The following is an 18,913-nucleotide window of genomic DNA, read 5'->3' on the forward strand; positions in this document are numbered from 1 at the left end:
TTGATGCAGGTTTCAAGCAACTAAAGCAACATTAAAGGTTCAGTGTGTAAAAGCCAGTCTTAGAAAAGCTGTTCAAAACACTTCAAGCCAGGTGATTAAGACAGATTTATAATTTGGATTTTGTGACAAATCCAGACTGGAATTCATTTGTTCTGTGGACACTATAGTTACAAGCTGGAGAAAGCCAGAGTAGGCTGTCTGCAGTAACTAATAACTGGGGTAGCATTGAACAAACATGTTGAATCTATTTATGAAGTCTGCTGACTTCTAACCATCAGTGTATAGACCTTTTCTGTTGTGCGTGACTTGGCAGGGATTGAGCTAGTGAATGGTAGTGAACAGACCATGTGTGTCATACCACCATGGTGATTCGGAGAGATAACCCTTCTCTCTGATACATGAACAAAGCTTTGCTGGTCTGTTTTTCCCTCTGAAATGGCACTGACATTAAAAAAACAAACAAAAAACACAGGACTGCTCACCTTTAACAAGCAGGAGTGCATTGCTGAGTTTAGGATTAGCAAATAACCTGGAAGATCATGGAAGAAAGCAACGGATGACTAAAAATACTTGCAATCATGAAAACAACTGTTGAACAGATAATAAGCAAGATGTAAGTATAGATGCTGCAAAGACTACCAACATCTGCATGACCACATCATGCAAATCAACAGTGTCAAGCAAGTTGCACAGGGTTTCTAACCAAGTTTCAGCTTCACAAAACCTAACAAATAAAAATCAGTCAACTTTTTAAAATCAAGGTAGTTAACAAGTATCTGTTTCTGCCAGGTTAACAAACTCAAGCAATGTTTAATCCTCAAGCACATGTTCATGAAAGTCTACCATTTATTTCAGAGCCAATTACATGAAAACATGAGAAGTCAAGGTGCTTATTTTGCACAGAAGGAAGAAGAAATCTATAACTGCTATTATAACTGCTTGATATTCTCAACATCTGTGGAGCACGATTGGTTACCTCTGCTAAAGAAGTGATCATTTTTTATATGATTGATGCCACAAATGATATGAAGGAAAAAAGTTACCGGAGGAGTAAACTTCTATCAGTCCCTGATTGGTCAGAAGCTTGCTTAAAAAAAAAGAAAAAAAGTCTGAAAGAAAATGTTATCCACGTGATCTTACAATGAGCGAAAGCTCAACGTGTACCTAAAGGAAAAAGGAAAATGTGTGTAGAAAAGAAGGAACTTGTCACCTGAAACCTGAAAAAAGAGCTTTGTCTTTTTAACAGACACTACAGAAACATCAGGACAAATTCTAAAGTGTACAAAAGCATCTGCTACTGCTCTGGTCCAACAAAATTCCTCATAACTCAGCTTGCAGGAGGACCATGACTCAAATATACGGCTAAAACATGAATGGGGGTTTTCAGTGCCATCACCTGACCTGAACATCGTTGAGGTTGCCTTTACACTGAAAACCGGACTAAAGCATCTAAAAACAAGCAGGAGCTTGAAAATGACTATGGTACAGGACTTGCAGAGCATCGTCTGGGAAGACGGGCCTCTAACAGTAGTCAATAATAGTAAGAGAGACTGTAACAGTAAAAGTTTAACTAGTCAGTAACAGTGACTTGTGTTACTCTGACAGTCTACTGTATGCTAAAATGGCCACAACAATCATTATTTTGTCAGCTGCATTTGTCAGTCACTGGTTGTTCACACAACCATGTGCACACAGTGTGCCCCGGTTATTAATCAGTCTGATGTAAAACAAATGTCTGCAAGCATTTGCTTGTTCTGAACACTGATAACAGTGAGCCTTTCATAATGAGATATAGCCACTAGTTTGAAAATGGTTTTTAAAAGGTAGCCAACAGTTGTTTCGATGCATTTAGTAACCAGTAAATGAGATTGTTGTGTCACTGTTTATATGCTGACAAATACGTTTTCTTTCACTATTGTCTGTTTTTGTTGCATCCCTGTTCTGGCAATCACCTGACTTTACACGACATGCAAACACAACAATTTATGGTTAGTCATTTGTATGATAGTGTATTACTCTGGAGTGATTTTGGCCAAACATCAGACTCTCTGATGACCGATTTTGTGCATATTTGTAAGAATCAACATTTAAAATCTGCTGGTGGTGAATTTACTCCAAAACTGTTTTCCCTCCATCTCCTCAGTGACCATGTATGGCTGGGTTTTCCTGTTGCTATGGGCAGGGTTTGTGGACTTGTCTGTCACACAACACACTGACACCTTGACCTGGCTTAACTACTTGCGCAGTCGGGCCTATAACCATGGATATGGCCAAAGTTATGGCAGTTATTACGCTTCTCTTTATGCAGGCGATGATGAACCTATAGCACTGGACTGCCCCCTGGAATGTGACTGCCCATCTGCTTACCCTGACGCCATGTACTGCCACAGCCGCAACCTCCGTCACGTTCCCTTCGTTCCCTCCCGCATGAAGTATGTATACCTACAGAACAACCAAATTAGTGGCATCACAGATGGAGTATTCGACAATGCCACTGGACTCATTTGGATCATCCTCCACATGAACCAGCTGAAATCAGACAAAATCAGTAACAAAGTCTTCACCAAACTGCCTAAATTGGAACGCCTGTTCCTGCACCACAACAAGCTGGATCGCATCCCTGAAGGCCTCCCACGTTCTCTTCAAGACCTGCGTATGAACCACAATAATATTTCATCCATTCCGGCTGACTCCTTTCGTGGAATGACTAACTTAACTGCACTGCGTCTCCAGTCCAATGCCATTGAAGATCTTGGTGGTGCTCTGGAGTCTCTCCAGTCATTAACCTTTCTGGATCTGCGTGGGAACCAGCTGACTAAGATTCCAGAGCGCTTGCCACTGAATCTGAGCCAGCTATACCTAGAGCATAACCGCATTTCCACTGTCCCTGTGGACTTCCTGCAGAACCGACCTGAGCTGCGCTTTGTGCGGCTGTCTCACAATCAGCTTACAGACAACGGGATCCCACCGAACACCTTCAACGTGAGCACACTAATGGAGCTGGATCTGTCCTACAACAAGCTGGAGAAGATCCCCACCATCAGCACAAATCTGATGAACCTCTACCTCCAGGCTAACCACATCAAAGGTACAGCAAAGAACCCACAAATACACAATGACTACAAAACGTCTGCATGTCTGATCTTGTGTAAATTGTTTAAGCAAACTGAGAAAACGGTTCTCATGCCATGTTATACTCAGTTTATTGGCCTAAGGCAACCACATATGAATAATGTTGCCAAAGCTGCTTGAAGATGCCAAACAGTTTGTACATTTTATTCTATACATGTAATGCTTATTAGCCCTAAATTGGTTCCTGTTTTCCTGGACAACTTAACACTAAAAAGTCTTAATACTTTTACATTCAAACCTAAAAGGTTTGCTTTTGTCTTCTCCTGTTTATGTCTGTCATGTACATTGTTCTTGGCCGAGGAGGGATGATCAGTTTTTTACTTGCTGGTTGTTGTTTATCCACCATTCAATGTATGTTTTCGGTCACGGTACGTGTGGGAGGGGGTGCTGCCCACACTGTGTGAATGAGCAGTGACTGACCCTCTGTCACACATCCCTCCCGGCTCTGATTGGTTGTTTTGATTCAGGTGCGATGGATCAGATGTGGTGGAAGTGGTATCAAATAAGCCATACCACGCAAACCATTTTTCCATATTGTTCTGTTCTAAGCCCATAGAAAATATCTTAGGGCTATTACCACTAGAGATAAGCCGTTCTTGGTACATTGAGAACTTTTCCACAAATATCAAGACTTAAGTCACATTTGTGCATGTCAAAACAGGTTTTGGGCAATCTTGCATAGCTAGGCTTTCTGTTCATTAGCCTGTCAGTCAGACCTGAACACTGATGTGCACCTTCACTTTATTCTGACTGCTCTATGAATTACAGCTTCAAGATTCTAGACCAACTTGTATCCAATGCATGTGCGACCATGTAAAAGTATTTATACATGAACATATTTTGTTAGGTGCAGCCAAAATAAAACAGTAATTTTTTTTTTTCTATCTTGGATTCTCCCCAGAGTTCTCCATCAGCAGTTTCTGTAGAGTTGTGGACATGGCCAACTACTCCAACCTGCGTGTTCTGAGGCTGGAAGCCAATGAGATCAGCTCCCGTGATGTGCCCCCTGAGGCTCTACTCTGCCTGCGCATGGCCACAAACATTGACTTGTAGCCAAAGAACAAGCATCCAAGATCAAGAACATCAAACAAAACAACATTCTAACATTCAACTGCCAATGCTAGAACGTTTAGAAAAACAATTGAGAATCCAAATGAACCCGTGTGAATTGGGCATAACATGCTGGAAACTTAAGTGGAGGAACATATTCTACAGCAGGGTGCTAAATCCTGGTCTTCAAGATCTGAAGGGCTCAGATTCAACACACCTGGCTCTAATATTCAGATGCCCAAAAACCTTCATTACCTGGATAAGCGGTTATATTAGAAATGGAGCTAAACTTTACCGGGATCTGCAGGACCAGGATTGGGCATAACTGTTCTAAAGTCTCGCAAACCATCACACAGTGGTATAGTACACCAACCAAGCGAGTGATCACAATTTTTAAAAATGTTATGTAAGTAAATGTCCAGTATACTCCTCATTTAATCCTATCAATTTAAATACATTACACATGTACATGTACATTATGGGAACAAAACATAACAGGTACCCTTTTACTATCTATTTGTTTAGATTGATGCTTCCATCTGCGTTGGATGAGCTAAAACAACATTCCCGGTTGGGGGGGGGCGTTAGCATAGCATGTACACACATGCATATGACAGTAAATATGTAGAGTTTAATTTGTACTTTTAGATAATATCTATGTGTATTTTTAAATATCTAATGTCTTAAATGTCTTCAATGGCATGGCAAACTATGAAATTAAGCATGGGGTTGAACGTACAAAGTGTAAGTTTAGCATGTTACTACAGATAGCTTATATCCAGTAGAGGAAAGAGTATAGGAAAACTATACTTCAAGTATAGATGAGCAAAAGCAAAAAATACTCCTCTGTGAAATTACTTGATAGATTAAAAGCATCAAAATAAAGTATGTTTACAATTAAAGATAATGCATATTCCTTTCTACTGTGCTGTGCATTAACAAGTGATGCATCGTATTAGACATAGCTGAGTGGTTTTGTTTAGTGGGAAGTTGTGGAAGGTTGAGGTGAAACATTATTGGTTACTATTTTTTTCTGCCAACTGGTGCATGGTGACATACACTACACGACCAAATGTATTCGCTTGTCTACCTTCACACGCATATAAACTTGAGTGACATCCCATTCTTTATCCATAGGATATGTCGGTCCACCCTTTGCAGTTTATTACAGCTTCAACTCTTCTGGGAAGGCCTTCCACAAGGGTTAGGAGTGTGTTTATGGGAATTTTTGTCCGTTCTTCCAGAAGCGCATTTGTGAGGTCACTGATGTTGGATGAGAAGGCCTGTCTTACAGTCTCCACTCTAATTCATCCCAAAGGTGTTCTACCGGGTTGACGTCAGGACTCTGTGCAGGCCAGTCAAGTTCTTCCACACCAAACTCACTCATCCATGTCCTTATGGACTTTGTTTTGTACACTGGTGCATAGTCATGTTGGAACAGGAAAGGGCCGTCCCCAAACTGTTCCCACAAAGCTGGGAGCATGAATTTGTCCAAAATCTCTTGGTCTGCTGAAGCATTAAAAGTTCCTTTCAATGGAAATAAGGGGCCAAGCCCAACTCCTGAAAAGCAACCCCACACCATAATCCCCCCTCCACCAAACTTTACACTTGGCACAATGGAGTCAGACAAGTAGTGTTCTCCTGGCAACCGCCAAACCCAGACTGGTCCATCGGATGGCCAGACAGAGAAGTGTGATTCGTCACTCCAACCACATATGTCCAGTGGTGGTGCTTTACACCACTGCATTAAATGCTTTGCATTGCACCTGGTGACATAAGGTTTGGATGCAGCTGCTCGGCCATGGAAACCCATTCCATGAAGCTCTCTATCCACTGTTCTTGAGCTAATCTGAAGGCCACATGAAGTTTGGAAGATCTGTAGTGACTGACTCTGCAGAAAGTTGGTGACCTCCGCGCACTATGCGTCTCAGCATCTGCTGACACCACTCTGTCATTTAATGTGGCCTACCACTTCGTGGCTGAGTTGCTGTCTTTCCAATCACTTCCACTTTGTTATAATACCACTGACAGTTGACCGTGGAATATTTAGTAGAGAGGAAATTTCACAACTAGACTTGTTGCACAGGTGGCATCCTAACACGGTACCAGCACTGAGAGCGACCCATTCTTTCACAAATGTTTGTCAAAGCAGTCTGCATGCCCAAGTGCTTGGTTTAATACAACAGTGGCCATGGAAGAGATTTTAAAACCTGAATTCAATTTCATTTGGATTGGATAGGTGAACGAATACTTTTGACAACATACTGTAACTTGTTCCATGCCTTCAACCAAAGCTTAAGGAAAAACAATAATGTAGTATTTTAAACACGACCAAATAGACACATTTTCGAACAAGGTAACAAGGTCAATTCTAAGTTAAGGTTGACTTTACTTTAGGTAGACTATTTAGCAATCAGCTAAGTAAGTTAATCGCTGAATGCGAACAGCTACACAACTGAAATATTACAAAATTCTGGGTTATTTAGCTGGTGGTTCAAAATGACCAAAATGCACAAAAAAACAACAAAAAGAACAATTTTAAAACTAACAAAACTATGTAAATTACAGATTACTGCAGGTTTTCATTCCACCTGTTTAATCAGCTGGTCTTAGTCCTCAACAACTGATCAGTGGCTCCTGCTTTATTGGAATGGAAACCCGCAGCCACACCGACCCCTTGCAGATTAAACCAGACATCCCTGATGCAGTGGAAATTATGAAAAAAATGTCACAGAGGTGAGCACTGTCATTCTTTTCTAATCCTTTTTCTGTTTAGCTTTTATTGCAGAGCTGTTTACAAATACTCGATACTTTGTTTTGTATTATGCTTGCTCAACTCAAAGTTGTATACTCCAATAAAAATCAATGAACTTGGATCTTAAACCAGAGTGATCATTTGAAAAAGAGATTCAGAGGGAAACAAAAAAGCTAAAAGCAGTAGCTTACGACAAAGACAGGACGAGGGGGGAAAACAAACCTTGCCTTTATGCAATTCTGACAGCCCTACAAATAGAAAAAGAAGAAAATCACTGAAAGCGAAAAAAGAAGGATACATAACTACGTTAATTACACAGTACTTTAGTATCCATTTGATGGCAACCTTCACATTTATTCTAGGCACAAGCCTAGCCATTTTTAGTGTCTAAGAAAATACCTAGCGAAATTCCACATAAACTGATTCAGCAAACAAACCCACACTACATTTCTGTAAACCAATGATTAAACAAAAAAAAAAAAAACACCTTTTGAACTTTGTTTTCAACAGGCATGAATAATACTTCAATCATTGAAGATGACATGGATTAATGTGCAACCTAATGTGTAACCCTTTATGAAGAGTCTCACCTGGAAGCGAGTCTCAGCATGTGGCTTGGGAAGCTATAGGAACCATCCATAGAGCAGCTGTACAATAAATACAACTCGCACTTAACCCACTGAAAATAACAGTAATGGACAAGATGGCAACGTGACTGCAGGTGAGCCCAAATGTTTTTAATGCAACAAAGAATTTTTTCTTGCTTTTTTTTTCATTTTTATAAACAAAAGCAGAACATAACACCGAACAGTCTTCAAACTGGTCATATTTGACTAGGCAGTCAATGACCATTTTCTTTCTTCCTGTTTCTCATTTTCTTTCCCCCACTCCCAACATTCAAACCTGCAATTCAAAACAAAAAAGGTGTGTTTGGGGGGGGTCAGATACTGAGACATTGTGCAAACTCCACATGAAATGCTTGCGCTTTTTATACTGTTAGCTGATGGCATCAAATGCAACTTAAAGTGAAATTACATTTAAAAGTCAGAAATCGTACGTGTTCATGAAGCAATAAGTAAAGACACCCCAGCATATTTTATAAGCAGAAATACGTTATACTATTTTAGCTGGCCAAACCTACAAGTTAAATGAATGCCAACAGTCATTTTTAAAATGACTGTAGCCAATGGAAAACCTACAGATAAGAGCTGGAGATGCAGAACATACAGCAGTATAAGGCCAAGTTCACACTGCAGGTAGAAGTGTCTCAAATCAGGTTTTAATGTGTTTTGCAGAACAGTTGCTATTTCCCTCCCAAGATTTTTTTGTGTTATCACTTCAAAAACTTTGCTGATGTGGACTATGGAATTAGAAACTAATCTCATGAAGGCTGACCTATTTCTTTTCTGCTAAATTTTAAAAACAGAAAAATTGATAAAATAACTTTTACGCATACATTTAGTGTCACATGACATTTCCCTCTTGCAGCAAACACATGGAGATGACAGCATTTTTAAAAGGAATGCTGTCACATTTTAGCACTTAGAGAGATGTCTAGAAAAGGCTACAGCCTTCCTAAATGGAAAGCACTCAAGTAGCTCTATATGGCAGATCTCTCAATAACAGTTCAAAATCAATAAAAACAAGAAAATTAAAACAAACAAAATTTCCTTATCAGCAGGTTGTCTGGGAAGCAAAAAGTTTACACAAATTGTGATGCACAGAATATTAGAGATCTGTCATATCTTTCTGTAAAAATGTTAAACCAAGATTTACACCAACAATTTTCTCTAGGAAATGACATAACACAAAACTTACTAAAAACAAAAGAATGGAAATGCATACTTTATAATTAGGGGAAATCACACAACACCAGTTAGATGCTGTTGGTATCTTTTGGCTTCCCTGGCCTCTCCATAACCTACTAGTGAGGAAATTCTGTTTATTTTTTCAAATTTTTCCCCTCACCAGATCCATTACTTAAGAGACGCTGTTTCTCTGCCCTATAGAGCCTGTTGAGCACTTCTGATTTAGAAATGCTGTCACCCTTTCTGGGCATCTCTCGCTTTAAGCACTGAAAAGTCTCACAGCATTTTTTTTCAAAAACATTAATCTCCTTCTCCCCCAGCCCTACACCTCCGCCGTGCTGTTTGTTGTAGCAGCCGTATGAGGGCAAATCTGTCACATAACACAATGTATACACTACACACATCAATGCTGACATTAACTATTCTAATACTGAAATAGACGTATCAATCTTCACATGTTCAAAATAAGACTTTTACGGCAATGTCGTCCAAACACCTTGGATCTTTTAAGGACAAGTGAAAAACATGGGCAGAGTAGACAAACAAAAACAGTTCTTCAAAATCAAAATTAGATTAGCTACGTTTTGATGGGGAGGACTTACACACAGACAGAAACAAGTCAAAAGGTTTTTTGCCGCTGGATTAGCATATTTACAGAACAGAGCTTCCTTTCCCTTTTTGGTTGGCTTCCACAAGCACAGAAAAAACAACATTCACAATCCTCTGCAAACTGACAATGTGAACAACCAAACAAAATCAAATTAAGGCAGTAAATCAGATTTCAGCCACTTTTACCTAGGGGTCTGAACACAGCTGTAACACAAAAGCCCAGGACCTGGGATTAAAAAGTAGGAATGAGCAGTTTTAAAACTAGCATCAGCTCACAAGTACTTGTCTGGTGTTTTACCTGCCTGATGGCATCTTCATTTCTTAGAGGACACTTCCTTGGCTTGATGAGCTTGAAGCACAGCTACTGCCTCCTCAACCTAAAAACAAACATGTTTCAACAATTACTTATGTTTTTTTTATACATAAAGCAACAGATTGCACTCAATGTTATTTTATGCCTTCCATTTACCCTGGAAAGGAACTGGCAGTATACTTGTGAGTATGCATACCTTGGCATGTAGGGACTCTGGAGACTCAAGCATGTGCAGCAATTCAGAGTTATCAATTTCCAGCAGCATGCCAGTGATTTTTCCAGCAAGATTAGGATGAAGGGCTTGTATCAGTGGATAGAGACGCTCCCCTGAGGAGGGACCATACAAGACTAATGAATTCCCTGGGAGGCAAGCTTTTTGTGCGTGTATAAAAGCAAGAGAGTGAATGAAACACACCCAGTAGTTGTTTCTGCTCCAAAAGAGGTGCAGCTGCCAACATTGATGGAGTGAGGGGCTCCTGACCTTTTACATGAACAGCAGGCTCCATGATTGGAGGTGGCATGACCTATAAAACATAGCCTATTTCCTTAGAACACAGCAAAGCCGAAAGCCTGAAATAAACAAATTAACCTCTAACACAGTTCAATCCAGCTGATAAGTAAAAAAAATTAAAATGTCAAAATCCTGCAGTTTCTTCTTTGAACAGTTAGTCCACACAGATAAATTGTTACAAAAAAAGTTACAGGACACACTGCAGGTCATGCTTCCTGCATTACACAGCTACAAGTGCTTTGGTGGCCATGTTTGCTGGTCCTGCAAACTACTCCATACAAATCGAACACAGATACTCTGCATATATTTGCACACATCTGAGTGCATTACCTGTGTGACAGGAGGCGGTATATTAATGACCTGCTGCATATTTCGGACTCCACTTGAGTACTTGTACTGATTGACTCCTCTCATCATTGCTCCTCCCACAGTTCGACCACCTGCTGTCTGTGTCCCAACATGAGCTGGACAGAGAGACAGAATATATACTTCAATACTTCAATTACACTTGGTCTATGATGAAGGGAATAATACTGACTACTGAAAGAGCAACTACTGGAAGTTGCAGAAGGATAGCAGTCACAGAAAAAGAGGAAAGAATTGGACAGTCATACCAGGATGCCAAATCCACAAATATTTATTTTACAAATTAAATGGGTAACTTTGGACAGATCACAAGCATTTTAACTACACTACAACTACACACTACACTACAACTACACACAACTGAAAGCATAAAGTTCTGCTCTCAATTTAAAGTACTAGCCAAAAACGGGTCTGCCTTGATTTTATTACTGAAAACTGACCAATCAACTCATTAAAGCCATACTTCATGCAGCTGAACCAGTCAAAGCAGTCAAGAGCAGCAGTGAGAATGTGTCAACAAGCTGAGAGGCTGTGCGAAACTTATGGACAAAATTTATTTAAAACCTTAATCAAAAATATCCATGAACAAATAAAACCAAACAAATAAATAAATGACAACTAAAAAAAAAAACAACACCTATTCATCCATAACCTGTTTCTTACCCATTCTGTGGGCGTTGATAATGCCTGGTGCCTGGGTGGAGGCCTGGCGCACAGTGCTGATGGGGGTAGATGCCCTGCGTGGCATCGCCGACCTTATCATATGAGCAGAGTATGGCACTATCGCAGCCAATTAGAGAACAAATTAAGACCAGATACACATTCACTGCATCACAGAATCAGTGTTTACTGTAAGACTTGTTAGCGATAGACAATGTGGCAATACGTCAAGACAAATCACTGAGGTTTTAAGATTTCATTTCCTGGCAGCGCACAAGCAAAACAGTGTCATGTTACAAATGCTAACAGAAACAATATACTAAGAACAAAGTTTTTTTTCCAAATCTCCTATGCTGCCCATCACTAAATCACTAATGCCAGCAACACATTTAGAAATTCTAAAAATTTTTCATTAAATGTGACCTGTTCAGATTTGTAGATTTACAACACCCCACAGTAGTTATGACATGTCCAAATTGACCAGTCAAATGTACCAGCTTGTTTTAGCAAGAGTTTTCTGTGTGCTATATTAAAAGAAGCACTGCCTTTAATTGAAGAACACTGTGATCCTGAGTGAGCATGCACTCACTTTCAAAAAGGATCACTTAGAACATCTAGGATTTATTTAAAGTGCTAGATTTAAAAAGCAAAAATAACTGCCATGTCAGCTTAGTATTAACGTAAAGTGCAGCTCATTGTTCTTTAATTACCAATGATATACACAAAACCCAAAGTATACAGTGATGTAAATTTTCATGATAACATCATACCCCTACCCCACATCCATCCTCATACCCTGTGGTCTGGGAGCTTGTGCTGGGAAACGTGGTGCTGGCCGCAGGTTTGGTACAGCGCTGAAGAAGGTACGTCCCTGAAGGTATTAACACAAAATGAGAAGGCTATGTGAATGCATAAAGAAATAACAATACAACAACAAAACACCCACCCGCTTGCTCCGCCCACCTGTGGTATAGACGGCATGTAGTAGCCAGAGGTCTGCTGATAAGCAGGCATCGCAGGGCTGGGGATGGCTCTCACACTGGCCAGTCTCTGCATGTACTGATTTGTGAGGATGGCCTTGCGCTCCTCCTTTCTCTGGGCTAGCGCAACATAGAGAGGCTTAGTACTGACAATGCGGCCATTCATCTCAGTCACCGCTTTAGTAGCTTCTTCAGGAGAGGAGAAGCACACAAAGCCAAAACCCTTACTGCGGCCTCCTTCGGTCATCACCTGGACCAAGAAAAAAAAACAAAAAAAACAACAACATGTAGATCATCATCAACAACAACCTTTTATGGAAGCTTGGAAAAAAAAAATTAACATCCAAAAAAAAAAAAAAAAAAGGCTGAAAAGAGCAAAGTTTACTTCAAGTTTACATTACCTTGGCACTGGTGATAGTACCATATGGTGAAAACTCTTTCCTCAGTTTGTCATCATCAACACCGTCATCCAGATTCTTCACATACAGATTAACCCCCTGCAAACACATCAGCAAAACCATATGCAGTCATTTATCTATGCATCAGAACAACTTACACAAAACACCTATATGTTTAAAATAAAAAGAGTATATGATTCTGCTTGACATTGGTTGCCATCTTCAGAGATTCAGATCCAAGCATAATAATAATAATAATAATAATAATAATAATAATAATTCCTCAAGATCAAGGAAATGTATGTTTACCTGATAGCGATTTAATCGTTCCTGCTTGATCTGCTCAAACTTGCGTTTGAGTTCTCCCTGCCGCTCCAGTCTCTTCTGAGCCCTACCCACATACAGAATCTTCCCATTAAGTTCCTTCCCATTCATCTCAGCTACTGCCTGCAACCAGGACAGGGAGTATGAGATTTTATATTTTGGTGTGCAAATCCTTTTTACATACTAAAAGAATGACACTAATCTTACTTTCTGCGCGTCATTGTGGTTTTCAAAGTTCACAAAGCCAAAGCCACGAGAACGCCCTCTTTCATCCGTCATCACACGAACACTTAAGGTCTTCCCTGCAAAGCTCATTTTCAGTTTCTCATTTTCTGATGATTGTGGACTAACCACTAAAACAGTTTACAACTGTGTGGAGATGTGTCAGATCATCTGATGAAGCTAAGCTTTTCTTACCATATTCAGAGAAGATGCTCCGCAGTTTCTCACTGTCAAAGTCCTCTCCAAAGTTCTTAATGTAAACATTGGTAAATTCCATGGCCTTGGCTCCAAACTCTGCCTCCCGCTCTTTACGAGACTTAAAATGTCCAACAAAGCTGTTCATTCAGATCCAAAAACATAAAAGAAAAAAAATAAATAAAAACTCATATGAATAAATGTTACAACTCAAACAATGATGCATCAAATAGATAAAATATACTGCACTTTGAAGTCACCTATATACCCTACATGACATCAGAATCAAGGGCCGATTTAACATCTTCTACAAGCCCTAACATTTACTCCACGCGCTCAATCTGACTCAGCTGAAATCCTGCAGCAGACTGCTCCTCACATGCACTGACCTAAATGTGGACAGGTGACTTTTTTCCCCCAGGGAACAGACTGGGCCTGGACTTCTTGCAAGCTCTTTACCTGCCTTTACTCTGAGCAAAGAAAAGATACCTAAGAGGTAACATTTTGCCATCATTTTTATTAGTAAAACAAAGCACTTCCTTTTAATATCTCATGTTGATAAATCCTGAAGCATAATACTCTTAAGAACACTTGGCACCTACTAAACCTACTTGATAATGGCTAGATAATAAACATCACTAAAAACAAGGCTGTATCAAGTTAAGCTGGCTTTACTAAAGAGAAAGAGATCCTTAACTTGTGGGACAAGTAGACAGGAGTGGGAATCTCTAGGCACCTCATCATTCGATTACGATTCAGAGGGCTGTGATGCGATTATAAAACGATTAGCTATGCATCTTGAAGCATCTTTTTTCCTATACAGAATTTCAATTTTCTCACTGTGTGAGGACTTGTACTTTACTACTTTCAAAATATTTGTAATGACCCATAATGAATTTACTTCCAATATCTTTTATTAATAAAAAAAAACTAGAAGTGAACTAGAAGGCTCTCATTCACTGCTCGTTTGAAGCACATATGACCCAGGCTGCCACTCATCTGTGATAAAATGTGCTGTATCTGTGAGATCCAGTGGCAAAGGATGTCCACACAGCACACATTACAGCCGTCCTACCCGTTTTCTTTTGTGATTTTATAACTTTTTTTCGTCTCGCTGTAGAAAGTGGGGGTCGCTGTGTCAGTAAAATATCTTCGAGACGGGACGTGTGCAACATGGCGCAAAAGCCCTGGTTCTCAACGACCAAATTAAAGCTTAAATCAGAGTAAATAAGTCCGCATTTTGGTTTATATTTTTAGCCTATATTAGGACATTATCACATACTGAGACATATTGGACATTAAATGTTGTGGCTCCCAAGGTGCTTTGATTTTTGTTGAAAGGACAAAATGACTCTCCTTAACATTTAGGTTATCGACTTCTGACCTAACCTAGCTTTTAATACAGAGGGTGCCGGTCGAATTTCGCACTCATCCAGTTGTGTTTTTGTCATGTGCACATCACAGTGTCCGGATGCTGCACTTCTGCACTTCCAAGATCCACCTTTTACGTTCTGTCATTACGTTATGAATAAAATTTAGAAAAATCGATTTGTGACATTTGTGAATCGATTCAGAATCGTTCACATCCGCATCGCAATGCATCTAATCTAATCAATTTTTCCCTCCAGCCCTAGACACAGTTTATTACACTGCATGAGTTCTGCTATAAGCAAAAGCTGAAGAATAAACACATACACTTTGCGATCATTCAGGAGCATGCCGTTCATGGTTTCAATGGCTCGGTTAGCTGCCTCCTGTGTCTCAAAGTGCACAAACCCATAGCCTTTTGAACCATGCTCATCACAAACCACCTGTAAAACAGAACGTTTTATTGCCAAATCACACTGACCGTACATTTTAAAACATTAAAAACATGCCAGACAAACCAAAGAAAAAGCTACAAAACAGTTTTACAGATATCTGACCTACCTTACAGGACAGAATGTTTCCAAACGCAGAGAAAGTGTCATAAAGTGCCTTGTTGTCGATGGACTCGTCCATGTTCTTGATGAAGACATTCCCTACTCCAGACTTCCTTAGACAAGGGTCTCGCTGTGACCACATGATCCTGATTGGACGACCCTTTATGACTTCATAGTTCATTGTATCAAGGGCACATTCAGCTGTAGCATAAGGAAAGTAGCATTGGCAAGATGTGAAGCAGGACTTTATACCAATAGCGTGACCAATTGCTGGATATGGCCTAACACAGGACCCTTGATGAAGATGCCTACACTACCAAAACTGCAAAAGTCCTCAAAACATATCACAAAGGGGAATACTTCAATTAGGAGCAGTCTTAGTGAGGTGGTGCAAGAGCTCACCGTCTGCAGGCTGCTGGAAGTTAATGTAAGCATATCCAAGGGACCTGCGTGTGATGATGTCTCGGCATACACGGATGGACATGATGGGTCCAGCAGGTGAGAACTTTTGATAAAGCATGGCCTCGGTGACGTCAGGGTGCAGATCGCCCACATAGAGTGAAGCCAAAGGGTATGCCGGACCACTGCTATTCATTCTTCAAGCTGTGCGATAAACTAGTTACCTTTCTCTTACTGAGGGAAAAACAAAGCTTGTTTTCATGGTAAAGGGAACTCAACCAGAAGAGGTTCCAATGGGTACACCTTCAACTACTCAAACATAATTTTATAACGCAGCAAGTTATTTAAATTACTGTAGTGCAATGGCCCATAAAGCCACCATTTAAAATGAATGACAAATAGTGCATGAAATCAAATATCATTAACCATTAGTTCCTCAAATAAATGGGCAATTATTGTTTTAATATGAGTGACCAGGCTATTACCGTTGTCCCACCATGCACATTTGAAACAAAACTGGTGGGAATTAATCAGTGCTGTGTTTCCCCACATTGGTAAAACAGCATTTCGGTTCTTTAGCATTTACAGGCTTAGGACCTACATTCTTTAAAAAAAGATGGTTCTTCAAGGGTCTTTCGTAAAAGAACATACAATTTCTATTCAGACTCATGAGTTCTACATTGTTACCAGCTTGACATCACTATAGAAGAACCCTTTTTGGTGCTATATAGAACCACTTTCAAAAACGTTCTATAAAAGTACAATATACAAGACATTCCCAACCAATCTGAAGAACGATCCCATGCAAAGGACAACTTAAGCATGAAATGGCTTTACATAAAACAGACCCATTCCCTTTCCTAAAGAACCCTTGTAGAACCATTTAAGAGTTTAGTACTGAGTGTAGCACTTCTCCCCTCAAAACAGTTAGTCAGATGCTCCACCATGAGAGTTTTAGACAATCGTGGGGTTAAAGGCGATATGGACTACAGTTACACAACAGATGTGTCCTTATGGGTTTTAAAAGTGGGAATTGCTCATTTAATGAAGCTTTTTATTAACTGACAATCTCGCTGCAGTGTAGCTATACCTCACATACAAACATCAACACATGCTTCAAGGTCTCAAACACTGGCCGTTTAGAATCGTTTCTGCAAAGTTCATTTCTGTGGTCAACTTCTCAGCACAGTGCGATATTTTAGCATCACTCGCTCATTAAAGTACGAATGGAAATGTCTCAAATCGGTTACACAACACATCAATCGAAACATGCAGCTTATAGTGACCAAACGTCTCCGAAAACGTAATCAGAGACGTTGGCGGACACATCAAATCACCACACGGACCCCCGATATAAACAGCTAGCCGAGCTAGCGTTACGCTAGCTAGCTAGCTACCAATCCGACGCCACCAAAATAATGTGGAAATGAAGTCTTTCTACCCAGCTCTGATGAACAAAAGTCGTGGACAGAAGCATATGTTGAAATTTCATAAAGACTCCCTAAAATAAATGTGAAAAAACACACAATAAAGAGCAATAATCTGCTGAAATTGCTTTGTCAAGTGAAGGTTAAATTAACGTGAGCTAGCGAGCTAACGCTAAACCGTTAACCTGTTAACGTCACCGAACGCAGCACCGAGTCCGTACTTCGATTAAACTTATACAGAACCGTTAATTTACTTTAAACCAAAGTTATTGAGCTTGACAACGTCTTTAATTCGAGCGCTAATCATCTCACCTTGGCACCTAAAATCAATGATGAGGGTAACGTATGTCTCCTCTCTTCAGCGAGCGGCCGCCGCGGCTCTGCCGTAAATGTTTTAGTTTGATTACGGCCTTCAAACACCTGTCATATCAATGCGCGCCTGCGTTTAGACCAATTAACACGGGCGTGAACCTTCCCGAAAACGTAAACGTTGCTCCGCGAGGGTAAATAGTCACGTTAAAGTACATGAAGGAGCGAATACCAGCAGCTGATACTAGGAAATATATTCATTATTTTGACGATTCAAGGTCCTAAACTTTTCACTCTCCTATTGCACCTGGGTCATTCGCCATTTGGAGTGGGAATTCAAGTGGATACATTTTTCAAAATCAATTTCATTTGTCCCAGAAACAAACAACCTTAAAATGTCTATTACCAACTCCACTTACCAAATATGCAAAATGGAGAGCTTAATTCCAAATAGATTTGAATATATGTTAACATAAAATGCAAAGTTTTGGTCAATTTGTCACTGGTGTTACCCCATCTTGAAGAATTTATTTTGTCATCAATTTATTTATTTTTAATTGAAGTTACAATGTGACTGAATGCAATAAATAAATTCCATTTAACTTAGCATGTTACCAAAGTATGTTTATACACAAGCACTGAAAATAACAAAAATAAAGTGGTCTTTCTTTATACTTAAAGGCATTTTCCTATACTATTTAAATAGGGTTAGGGTTATAAATAGTACTCCATCTAGTAATGTTAGTGGTTGAATGCATTGTAGTATCACCTTTAGACCACTAGACCACTGCGGTGCGCGCTCAGTATGCAGGTTACAAAACAGAAGATGGGGCGTTTTTGAAGTGAAGCTGCAAATATTAAACAGCAAGATTTGTGAAGCGCTTTGAGAGAAATCAGACTAAGTTTCCGTACTTATGTACTGGTTTTCGTTTACAAAGCATCTCCTTTCAGGACTGCTGTTTCAGGATCAGTGCTTTTGATCGTATACCCATATGTAAATTTGAATTTGGCCAAATATTCACATCTGCCACAAAAGGCCAGGCAAATATTTTAAGACACACGAGCATGAATAACTCACTTATTAAAATGTAGAGTCAGTCAGAGTATTTTGATGTGAAATGATTAATTATAGAAGGCTTAACCGACCCAGATTTGTTTACAGTGGCAGTGATGGGAACCTGGGGACGAGATGTCTGCAACACAAATATAGCCATTTTATTCACTCTCCAAACAGACCAGTGAACCCACACGTGATTTCTGAGTCTATATATGTTGATAGCAGTGAAAAGACGTCTCATTTTTGGGGCCTATTTTGCTTTACAACTCTACCAACTTATTTTATTATTACTTTTGGGGCCAAAGACAAATGGTCATGAACAATGTGTCAGACACCAGGCAATGTACTCAGACTCGCACCATTCTGTGTAAAAACTACGTGAGGTATGTAGATTTAAGAGGCATTAAACGCTTCAGACGTCTGGTTACTTTTACTACCACTGTCAATAATTTAGACTCGGCAAGTTTGATGGACAC

The 18,913-nt window shown here is 39.8% G+C and overlaps 2 protein-coding genes across 4 annotated transcripts; one reads left to right on the forward strand and one right to left on the reverse strand.

Moving 5' to 3' along the window:
• The first annotated feature begins 2,148 nt into the window (after positions 1-2,148).
• Positions 2,149-4,185, forward strand: fmodb (fibromodulin b). The gene is made up of 2 exons (XM_017687508.1): positions 2,149-3,088; positions 4,034-4,185. The coding sequence occupies exons 1-2, from the start codon at positions 2,149-2,151 to the stop codon at positions 4,183-4,185; spliced, it is 1,092 nt and encodes a 363-aa protein (XP_017542997.1).
• Positions 4,186-7,645: 3,460 nt separating this feature from the next.
• Positions 7,646-17,449, reverse strand: pabpc1l (poly(A) binding protein, cytoplasmic 1-like). Of its 3 annotated transcripts, none has more exons than XM_017687507.2 (16): positions 17,384-17,444; positions 15,648-15,848; positions 15,253-15,446; positions 15,019-15,134; positions 13,324-13,463; positions 13,114-13,208; positions 12,892-13,029; positions 12,586-12,681; positions 12,168-12,434; positions 12,000-12,075; positions 11,208-11,324; positions 10,509-10,642; positions 10,083-10,191; positions 9,864-9,994; positions 9,657-9,731; positions 7,646-7,840 (listed from the first exon to the last, which is right to left on the reverse strand). In XM_017687507.2, exons 2-15 carry the CDS (start codon positions 15,838-15,840, stop codon positions 9,669-9,671), a joined length of 1,869 nt encoding a protein of 622 aa, XP_017542996.1. In that variant the 5' UTR covers positions 15,841-15,848; positions 17,384-17,444; the 3' UTR covers positions 7,646-7,840; positions 9,657-9,668. The 3 variants fall into 3 exon arrangements, with proteins under 3 accessions (XP_017542996.1, XP_017542995.1, XP_017542993.1); XM_017687506.2 differs by having other exon boundaries at positions 7,811-7,840; positions 9,653-9,731; positions 15,648-15,878; positions 17,384-17,449; XM_017687504.1 differs by having other exon boundaries at positions 7,811-7,840; positions 9,653-9,731; positions 17,384-17,443.
• Positions 17,450-18,913: the final 1,464 nt, after the last annotated feature.

The sequence above is a fragment of the Pygocentrus nattereri genome, chromosome 29 (genome assembly GCF_015220715.1).
Source record: "Pygocentrus nattereri isolate fPygNat1 chromosome 29, fPygNat1.pri, whole genome shotgun sequence".
NCBI classification, from domain to species: domain Eukaryota; kingdom Metazoa; phylum Chordata; class Actinopteri; order Characiformes; family Serrasalmidae; genus Pygocentrus; species Pygocentrus nattereri.